This window comes from Anneissia japonica, unplaced genomic scaffold (assembly GCF_011630105.1).
Source record: "Anneissia japonica isolate Jap-2015-1 unplaced genomic scaffold, ASM1163010v1 scaffold287733_len118669_cov163, whole genome shotgun sequence".
NCBI classification, from domain to species: Eukaryota; Metazoa; Echinodermata; class Crinoidea; order Comatulida; family Comatulidae; genus Anneissia; species Anneissia japonica.
In genome coordinates, this window is record NW_022731439.1 from 96,913 (window position 1) to 108,129 (window position 11,217).

General features: G+C 36.4%; 1 protein-coding gene across 1 annotated transcript; it reads right to left on the minus strand.

Annotated features, from left to right (window-relative positions):
• Positions 1 to 805: 805 nt before the first annotated feature.
• Positions 806 to 8,233, minus strand: LOC117115381 (mucin-2-like). The gene is made up of 6 exons (XM_033259151.1): positions 8,139 to 8,233; positions 7,566 to 7,733; positions 6,717 to 6,869; positions 6,030 to 6,197; positions 4,182 to 4,349; positions 806 to 3,416 (listed from the first exon to the last, which is right to left on the minus strand). The coding sequence occupies exons 1-6, from the start codon at positions 8,212 to 8,214 to the stop codon at positions 1,678 to 1,680; spliced, it is 2,472 nt and encodes an 823-aa protein (XP_033115042.1). The 5' UTR covers positions 8,215 to 8,233; the 3' UTR covers positions 806 to 1,677.
• Positions 8,234 to 11,217: the final 2,984 nt, after the last annotated feature.

Sequence of the window (11,217 nt, forward strand, 5' to 3'; positions counted from 1 at the left end):
GTTTTCTTCACTTTTTATTGCTATTAATATTATTATCAATTATTACTATCGTCATCATCATCATCATCGTTATTATTATTATTACTATTAGTAGTAGTATTATTAAACAAAATTTAAAGAAACTTGGAAAAGAATAAAAACGAAATTGAACCACAGCATCGTATTTCTATCTTAAAAGACATGGCCTGAGATTTATAGATTTAAGTTTTTTTTTAAAATCATGCTTAGGCCTATATGTTCTATTAGGCCTATGTATAACGTGTACTGATGCATATTTACATGTTTTAGAAGTATTCGTTTTGAGTGATCCCAGGAAAGAATTTGTATTGGCTCAAGAATAAGCTTTAACATTTTAACACTGTGTACAAAGGGGGGAGCCGCGGCTCCCACGGCTCCCCCCCCCCGGATACGTCCCTGTGCGGACCACTGGATGAGAGCCCATAGGTGTTACGTCACTGCATATTAGTAGTATTAGAGGCCGTATAAACAGATGGCTGTTGGCTCACCTCCACTTCCCTACCACTGGCGCCATTATAAAATTAATGAGTCGTTACTCAAAACCAACGTACGCGACACCATGTTTCCCTTTATAATTTCCGCTTTGATTTTCTTCCAAGTTGAAAATATAAGAAAAGTTTAATCGCGACCGTAATAGTAGGCCTAATAATTATTAATAAAAATGCTAATGGATGTAAATTTTATAATCACAGGCTGAAGTTTAGATATACTGTAGGCTTACCTATATTATAAAGATGTTATAACAAATTTTATTGAACGAAGATAATAATCAGGCCGAACGTTGGTATTCATGCAATAGCTTTGTATTGAATGATCGATCAATAAGTACATGCAATCAACACAACAATTCCTATTAAGCCTGTTCGAACTTTAAAAAAAATTTATTTTAAAGACGACTCTTTGAGACGATGTTTGTTTCCAAAGTAAATACGAGACTACTACAATTCGTTACATTATATGCACAGGTATTCCTAAACTAAACAATTTAATAAACATTTAATTGGTAAAATTACTATATAATAATTCCACATGTTTAAATCAGTGGCACTTGCTTATAGACACGTGAAGTCTACTAACTGCCATACTCACTATTAAAATATTAAAACCTATCTAATACATTAAATGTAGCACAAAGGCAGTCGCCCACTACAATTTAATTATTCACCCGAGTTCCCCACGTTTGGGGAATCACAAGAGTCATTCGCAGCGGAGAGTAACGCATTGGCCTCGCCTAAGGACTCTCCTACTTTCTTCCATTTACTCTTGTGCCTGGTATTTAACAAACACCTTACCTGGCGCATGAGCATCTAATACATTTTATGCAATACAATACAATAATGTAGGCACTGTTATGCAGCATATCAATATTTTGTTGGCCTATTTGTAGTTTTAATTTGTGGTTATTGGTGGTTTTTTTTTCTTCAATATGGATTTGCATTTCAGGCATGTATGGGCCTAATCCCAGGACTTTTGACAATCGCTATTTTAAAAAATCCATTTTGTAGAGGGGCCATGGGAACGAAATACCGTGTCCAGCTTTTTCTTAAACAACATGTTAGTATTACTCAAAATAGCCTCCAAAACGGTGACTCCACCCAGTGACCCCGTCCCCTAGTATGCTACATTTAAACTCCTTAACCCACCCATTTTGATCTGAATTTAACTGGATTCACCAGTGTTTGAATCGGTAACTCCTTCTGTCTGAATTTCTGTCTTCACCTCTGTCACTACCCTTGTCATTGTTTCTGTTTGTATACGGGTACTATTTTGAACATCATCTGTTGGTTTATCAGTATCAATTGAGAATGTTGTTACATTAATACTCATTTCATGTTTTATTGTCTGCTCAGTAGTCGCTTTTGAAAACAAATAACCTTCAATCGGTGTCTCTTTGGTTGTTTCTGTATCACCAGCATCGACAATTATTTTGTCGGTAACATCAGTCGCGAGTGTTATAAAACCAACCCCTACTGTGTTTATTTCTTGCATAGGCCTACTTGTTGTTTCAACATTTGTTTTGTCTGTCAAATGTATAGGCATCTTCAGTGGCTCTTCTGTTATGAAGAATTTCACAGAAGATACATCCCTATCTAAGTTAGTTAAAGACTTTAGTTCTTCCTTATCTGTATGTTCTACAGTTTCTGTCACCTGCGTGTTTTCGATGTCATTGCCACGAGTCGCTGTCTCGATTCCACTTACAATTGTTTCCAATATTGTAGTGCGATCTGCCGTAATGTTCGTCACTTCAGTGACCGGAGGATGTGGATAAGGAAGAGTAGAGACCTTCCAGTATCCTCTTGGTACACTTCTGTCTTCAATTTTTGGTGGTTTTGATTTGCCAAGATAAGTAAAACCCACGCCAAGATCTGATGGCGATGTAGTACCCTCTAATGGAGCCAATGACTCAGTGATGTCACTGGCAACATCGGTCTGTAATAAAGTTTCCTCAGTTTTTATTGGTGTTTCAGTGAATATATCTACGTCATTTTGTGTAGATTTCGTATCTGACGATGTAGCGTCCACAGACGGCGGTGTACCTTCGGTCGATGTTTTTGACTGAATGATGACGTTAACCGGAGATGAAACTTTCTCTGTTATGATTAGTTGATCAGTGACCATATCTGTAATTGTATTGATCGTTGTTGACTTTTGAATTTCATTTGAAGCAGTCACTACGTCGCTTGTTGTACCTTCTGTATGTGACTGCGTAGAGTCCTGGCCTGGTTCTGGTTCTGGTTCTGGTTCTGGTTCTGGTTGGGACGGTGGTGTCGTGCCGTCAGACAGAGTGTTCGACTGAATGATGGCGTTTGCCGGCGATGAACTCTCCTCAGTTACGATAGGTTGATCAGTGATCATATTTGTAACTTTATTGATCACTGTTGACTCTTGAATTGTATTTAAAACAGTTACTATCGGCACGTCTCGTGTACTTTTCTTATCTGATGGCGTAGCGTCTATATCTGACGGCGATGTCATACCGTCATACGGAGTGTTTGATTGAATGATGACGTTAGTCAGTGATGAAATATTCTCTGTTGCGATGGGTCCATCAGTGACCATATCTGTAATTTCATTGACTATTGGAGATACTCGTTCTGTTTTTGAAAAAGGCGGTATGTCGGTTTTTGTAACAGTAACTGGGCTTTGTGTTACCGGTCGTTTGGTAGTTTTTTGCCTATCTGCCATTGTCGCTGCAGTTGTTTTGTAATGTGTAGTACTTTTTTTTACTGGAGCAGTTGTAGTTACTGAAGGCGGTGGTGTTGGTGGTATTGGGGGTGGTGGCGGTGTCGGTGTTTTCGTCGGCAAGGTTGGTGTATTTATGGTTAATGTGGGTGGGTTTGTTGGCTGTTGCTTGTTTGACGGGTTTTCCTTTGGTCTATTTTGCTTCTTTCCTTTACCTACAAAATGATTAAACGCAAATATACCACAATGAGTCAATCAGATAATTAGTCTTATGGCGCGTTTAAATTATTTTATAGTATCAATTTCGACCTTTTTAATTCGAATACGACAATGAGTAGGCCCATCATTTTTCTTAGAGTTGATCTTGAAACAATTTTGATTAATATATAACTTCTGGTATAAAAATTAACAAAAGGCTGCCAAATGCGGGAAAGAATTTTTAAAATGTATAAGATAAAGTACGAATCACTAAAATTACATACAGCCTATAAAGTACCGTATATTCGCATTTTGATTTTAATTCACTCCTCGATCCTATGGCACAGCTCGGGTTACTGGCCATGGCTTTTCGAAAGTTACATCAGTTTTATACTCTTTGGTTACATTAAAGCTGCGATCCCTTATTTGTTGCAAAGATTGCGCACTGATCTGACCGCGAATTCACAGTCTACGTGCTGATTCATAGCCGTTTTGTAAGGCTGCCAAATGCGTGAAAGACTTTTTAATATCTAAAGAAAGAATCACTGAAATTACATAAAGCCTATACAGTATGTTCGCATTTTGATATTAATTCACTACCATCAATTTTCATATGGTAGAGCTGGTACTGACTTATCGAAACTACATTAAAGCTGAAAGCTGCGATCCCGCTATTTTGTTGCAAAGAGTGCGCATTGGTCCCATATAACCATTTTTTAAAGAATAATCATAAAACAAAAATGACATACAATGCGAGAACAACTCCAACAACCTCGACTTACTTTTGAAGCGACATTCTCCTTTATACATCACAGTTAAATGTGCTGGTTGTTGGAGGCATTTTCTATATTTTAGGACAGCAGTGTTTTCGTGTGTCTTGTAATCACTCCCGCAAACAGGCTCGTACTTAAACTCCTTCTTCATCACAGATCGACACCGCCTTCTAGCTTCTACAAGATATGAACAAGGATGGGTATGGAAACTCTGAATATATTTTCTATGCTTAGATCAAACTACGCTTTGCGTAATTACTAAAGGAATGGACCTAACATTATCATAAACATCATCATCATCATCATCAACATTATCATTATTATCATCATGAACAGCATCATCGATATCACCATCAATAGCATTGTCATCATCATTTGGAAGCGGCAGTGACGCAGCGGGAACGGTTGGTTTCCCAACCTCGAGGTCAGGGGTTCAATCCCTCACTGTGCATTTTGCTTGTGTCTCCTTGAGGAAGGCACTTTATCTGCGTTGCTTCTCTCCACCCAAAAGTATAAATGAGTACCTGGTGGGGTTGCCTGCTCCTTCGCCTAGATGGCAGAAACACTTAAGAATATGAACCCAATGACCAGGGAAAAAATTACAGCGCTTAGTATCAGTAAAGAAAGGCGCTATATAAATGACCAGATTAGATCAACATCATCATCATCAACGTCCTTATCATTATTATTCCTATTGTTTTCAGTAAAAAAAAACAAAAAAAAAAAACCACCAGGCCCTTGGTGCTCTGAGCATTTTGTGTTTAAAACGATTTCAGGAAGTGTTTGTTGACAATACCGAGTACGATACATAAACAAAATATTTTTAATAAAGCCACATAAAATTTGAGTTTAAAGGGCCTATATTATGTTTAATTTGAGCACCCGATGTATACAAACTTTTCATTACTTAAACAAACAAAATATGAATAGGCATACTGATCAATTCAGTAAATTAAGGCCTATTCACGTAAATACTGCAATCTAATGAATCAAGTTAATGCATGACCGCTTTTGTATTTTTAATAAAACAAATTTCTTCTAATTTTAAATAAATTTTCCCCTGGATTCGTGATAATTCGTTATCACGCATAGACCTGTGCTAAATGCGTGACAAATTTATGTGTTTTAGCCAAGGGCGTCGATCCGTGGCTGAAAGTGGGGGGGGGGGGAACGAGATGAAAATAAAGCCTTGGGCCGCAGGCCCAAGCAAAGGTTGGGGACCAGGGGGCGAAGCCCCGGAAGCTCTGGCGCATATAGCCTTTTTTTTCCATTTTTAAAAAATAATTTTGAAAAAATTAGGGCCGACTCGGCCCCACTTGAATCTGCCACTGATTATTATGGCGTCATTGCGAGACTGCGTCAACGTAACACAGGAGTTTGTAAACTTTTGGTAGGATTCATGAGTCATCCGTAATTGTTATTCTTTCCATTCGCTTGTAAAAGTGTAAAAATTATAGAAGATTGGTGAAAAGAGGGATGTTCCCCCCCCCCCCACTTTGAAAAAAAGGGGGGGGGGGACGCCACCCCCTTGTCCCCACCAATCGACTCCCATGGTTTTAGCAAAATGCTTGTTTTCAACTAAAATCACTTTGAAATGCGGGACCGTTCCGCACGATACGAGACGGTTGGTAATTATGTGATTGTAAAAAGCGCAACAATAAGTTAACACCAAAATGACCAAAACAGTACGTAGATTGTCAAGTTTCTCTGAATTCGTTAAAGGCCTAAATTAACACCGTATCCTTTGATTTTGACGTTGGTGCAGATATAGTCTCGAGTTGAATTTCCATACTGTAACTATAGGCCTAATAATGTAAATATTAATATTTAGAAAAAATATTACCTATGAAAACTTACTTCGTTTGTATCTGCACTCTCCAAACGATTTAACACGCAGATCAAAATCTAAGTTATGACACGCAGTCTTGGATAAGACGTCCTTATTCAAGTATGACACGCCATTAGTGCCACACACTGGATGGTATTTTAAACTTGCATGTCTCCCACAAGCTGCTGTGTATGAGTCTAATTGAATGGGAAAAATGCTTTTTTATCTACAAACTTGTCCTCGCTATGATCATGATGATGATCATCATCATCATCAACATTAGCGTCATCATAATTTTTGACAAGCGCATCCTGATTTTTAAACAGCATCGTCGTCACCGGCCATCATCACTGTTGTCAGATGTCGCCAACGAAATTGTCGTCGTCATCTTATTGCTATCATCATTACGATACATCCTTTCACGAAGTCTTACCACATCATATACGGTATCAAATAGGCCTATCGTATCATACCATGATACCATATATCATATCATATCACATATCATATCATATCATATGCCTACCATCATACAAAAGATCACATCAGCTTACATGCCATTACATCGCATAACATATGGCATATTATATATCACATATCACATTATTATATGGTGATTATGGTACATAATGACAACGATGATATTACATTGTATCATTATAATAATATTTTTACTTTTTATTTTAATTCAATAAGGCTCAATGTAAAATAATTACTTATTGTTAAACAAAACCCGTTATACTGCTTTGTTAACTGTGGTCCATTATAACATCTCTCTTGATTTAATAAACATTCATTGTTGTATGTTTTGTCATCTGTGCCACAGACAGGAGATACGACGTTCGAACAATGGTGCTCACATTGACTACCTGGAGAAAATCGAAATAAATTAGGGACAATTAACCACATCGCAAACAACAATATTATAGATAAAAATTAACAGAACATGCCTACGGATAATATAAATTGTAAAGGACAATGTGCCAACGATGTTAATGAATAGTAGGTCATATGTCATAAGAATATAAAACAGAAGAAACGTGACAGAAAGACACTGACTTAACATTCATTTCTCTAAGGACTTCCTCTTTGCGGTAGGACAACATGCAATTCTGTAGAGGTCAAACACGAGGTTTCCAAGAAGACGCTTCTCGATATTTTTTATTCCTATTTCTGATAATTCTAAGAAGCCTTCATAACTTGGACTCCAGTGGTAAACAAAAGTTTACTTTTGACAAATATACATCATTAATGCCGAAAATCATGCATTAAGATGAATAAAACACTGGTTTGCTCATTCAAAAGATTCACATAACTTTTAGGGTATCAAACAGATAATTTTTTTCAATGATTTTAGAAAACTTATTTAATCTGGCAGATATCATAGCCATTATGCAAATACCGTACCGTACTCTGGAGATTGTAATTTAAACGTCTGTTAATTGAAGAGGGTCTTTTTCTGACAGGCAACATCTCAGTGAAATAGATACAAAGTAAGCTAATCGTTTTTAGATTTGAGATTGATATATTTTAGAGGATATAATGCATTGAAATAAATCCCTTACGTTCTACTTGCTTCGGAAAGCATTTCCCATGATGCAGTGCTGTAGTGTGCACGCCCTCCCAGCAAGCGTAGACTTTCATAACGCATTCGTTGAAGTACGTCACGCCATCACTGCCACACACTGGAACGTGGTAGTCATACATGCAGTGTCGACTACATGGATCATTTTCTATACGATAAATTATATGATAAACCCTATTAGTATAAGTCGGTAAGTAGGCCTAAAACAGGAGGAATTAAAAACTAGTTAAAACTATCGATATTTGTTGAAAATAAGTTCTCTGTACACAGTGCCTGAAGAAGTCTGTGTACAGAAAATTACTGTTAATAAATGTTTTAAATATGCTACCCGGCACGTAAAACTGAACTAATGGTGTCTATTTGTGACCAATTCTATTCTAATAGTAACCCCAATTACCCACTACTGGGCCAGTGGGTTTGTTATATTGATAATTTTACTGAAATCGAATAGGGAGCTGTTGATTATTAATGGCATAGTATCAAAAAATTCTATTGCGATTTCTCAGTAGTTAACAGAACTTAAACCAAACTAAAAAGAGCAAATGCAACTTACTGTTATAATTGAATGGGTCAGATGCTTGAACCAAGATAAAATTGCACATGAAGAAGGCCGGCAGAAATATTGACATCTTAAAAAAATTGGCCTATCTGAAAAAAAAAATAACGAATTAACATTAATTCATAAAGAAAACGCTTGTTTTCCCCTTAAAAAAAATTTTTTTTTTTGCTTTTAAAAGACACAGTAAATACGGTAAATAAGCGAATCTAACAAAAACTTGGAATTGGCCTACTATTTAATCAGCACGTAGAAACTTCGAATGTCCCGAACTACCACTATGGCGAGACAAACTCGGTGAGTCATGTGAACGTCTTCTGTGAAGCGCTCTTGGGATGCGACTCACTCCAGGGGAAATGCCTCAGGGAAAATCTATTAAATGCCAGGTTACATTACGAAGCTGCATTCCAACTTAGTTTATCATGTATGTTATTTGTTTTTATAATTATTTCTCACTAATTGATTAGAAGGAACACATAATTATATCATATTTGTAATAGCCTGAACGATAAAAACTCCGTAGGCCTATTTGTTAGTAACGCGTTGGTCGTGTCAATATTGATGATGCGTTTAACGAATGACAGAAATGTACTACCAAACGATATCTTTAGTATCGTAGACCTCAATTAAAGTATAAACGTATTGGTGTATACTATTCTTAAATATCTGTATCGTGATCGCGGACTTAATATAATGGTTTATGGAAGGGTCTGTTATACAAAATTAAATATAGACAGGTAATAGGTTGGTCTAAGTGTAGTACTTTTTTATTTTATTTATAAGAACCAGTATAGTGTTTCTCAGCCTCAATTTGTTCTTTTTTTTGTTCTTAATTTTTAAGCAATTTCAGCCTCAGTTTTCTTATTAATGTGTTCTTTTTTGTATGAAAATAACCACAATAACGCTTCAAGAAATCAAGAGCAGCAGACTCATTTATTTGTTATTACGGGGTTTGGACATTTATTCGGACTGTCTATCGGAGTGTCACACCCCATAACTTTAGCAATAGGGAGCTTTCGGTTTGTGCGACGACGCAACGCTAGAACGGATTCACTCATGCGTGACCGTCCTACCTGGCGTCCTACCCTATGTAGATTTGGCCAAATTGCGTTCCAGAATCTACTCGACGGTGACCTTAACGTTCTTGCACACGCAGATGACTTTTAGTGACGTCATTACGTTCTACGTCCTACCGTCGTCCGTCTTGCATCTGGCTCATGGTATAATGATCTGATGAAAGTTCAATCCCACATGAAAACCTTTTGTGACGTTGCAATGTCAGAGTGAGTGAGTCTCAAAGAAGTGTGTACAGAATAATTATGTTACTCTACACATAGCCGAGGGCGATATTTTTTTTCCTATACGAGAATTGTCAATGAAGAAGAATTAAGCAGCCTGAAGAATTAAGCAGTCTCTTTTTCGTACAATCTGAGACAACTATATTATTAATCATAATTGTCTCAGGAATAAGATGAGCTGTTTTAATCGCACTACTTGTTCCATACTCGACTGAATTTAGGAGTCACGTGACGCAGAACAGCCAATCAGGCTGCTTAATTTTCCGTCATTGGCAATTCTCATAGGAAAAAAACTACCCCAGGAAATCAGGTCGTTTCACTAGAGGGCGTACATGAGGATTAAGCCAGTCAAAATAAGGATATTGAGGAAATTAACAAGATAAACAAATCCTAAGAATAACGAAACAACGTTCGTTATCTAGTTATGCTATAGATGCTATTTTTTAACAACGTAAGATTAACGAGGTTTTACCTTTTTTTATAATGGTAAAACCATATGACGTAGATTCTTGAAAGTGGGTGGACGTCTTTATAGCAAAATCGGTATGGTGTTTGGGGGAGTGCAGAAAAGAACGTCGGATTTTTAGGCCAAAATATGGAGTGGTTATGTCTATTAGAACGCATAAGTGATGTTACACAGTTAAGTATTAATTAACTTGCTCAGTTTCCTTCAGATCAGTTGATACAAAGGAAATTTCATTTTGAAATATAATATTTCAGCTATCGCTTAAGTAGTTACTTGACCTTTTACAGAGAAGCAAATATACACTTGTTTAAACTTGTTTAATTGAATAATATTCGAAAACATTATTTATAATAACTACTATTTCTTAATCATATACGTAAGTTGGGAATATGTTTTTAAAAATACGAATGGGGTTCTCATTAATATGATTATTAATAATAGTAGCGATAGATTTATAGCACATATTGTAATTATAATATTTGGTTAAAAGTTGTGAACTGTCTAAATGTAAAGAGTAGAAGATACAGAAGTAGACAGGGTTCACTCCAATAGAGTGAAAAAAGAAGGGGTGGCGCCAGGGGGGGGGGGTTTCGTGGGCTAGGGCCCCCGTCGGGAAAGAAAAACCAAAATTCGTCGGGGAGAAAAAAAATATATGTATTTTCTACATATTAGTAGACTCTAAAACCGATTAAATAAGCCTCTGAAATCCCTAAATTTTCATATTTTTCGGGGGTTTCGCCCTCTGGAACACATTCGAGGGAAAAAAGCAAAAAGGAGGGAAATATTAATTTATTAATTTTATTTTATCATTATTATTACATGGAATAAGCAAGATCATTGTTTATATCTAAAAACAATCAACGATATAACATCGTCACTATGAAATTGAAGTATAAAATATGCAAGCATAATATACAAATAAAATATTTTTTGGAGACAATAGTTGTGTGTGACATTATTAAAGTAGTTGATTCGATATATCCAATAAGGGATGTCAACCACCGTCCACCTGTTGTAATAGTTATCATCTCCATCACTCTCTCTCTTAATGTGATCTATTTTTTGGTATTGACTAATTACGAATATCATTATACTAATAATTAAGAAACAAGTATGCACTATTAGAATTGTCAATGTGTTTACGACTTAACTGGATATGTGATTTGCAAACCCATACGAACGACTCGTCGCAAACTCTGCTTAACAACGTCCTCTTTGTTACAACCTAATTTTCTGCCTATCTATTTCATTGACAGGAGTACAAGAAAAAAATCACGAAATAATATTTTCTATTGTTCAACTAATGTTGAAC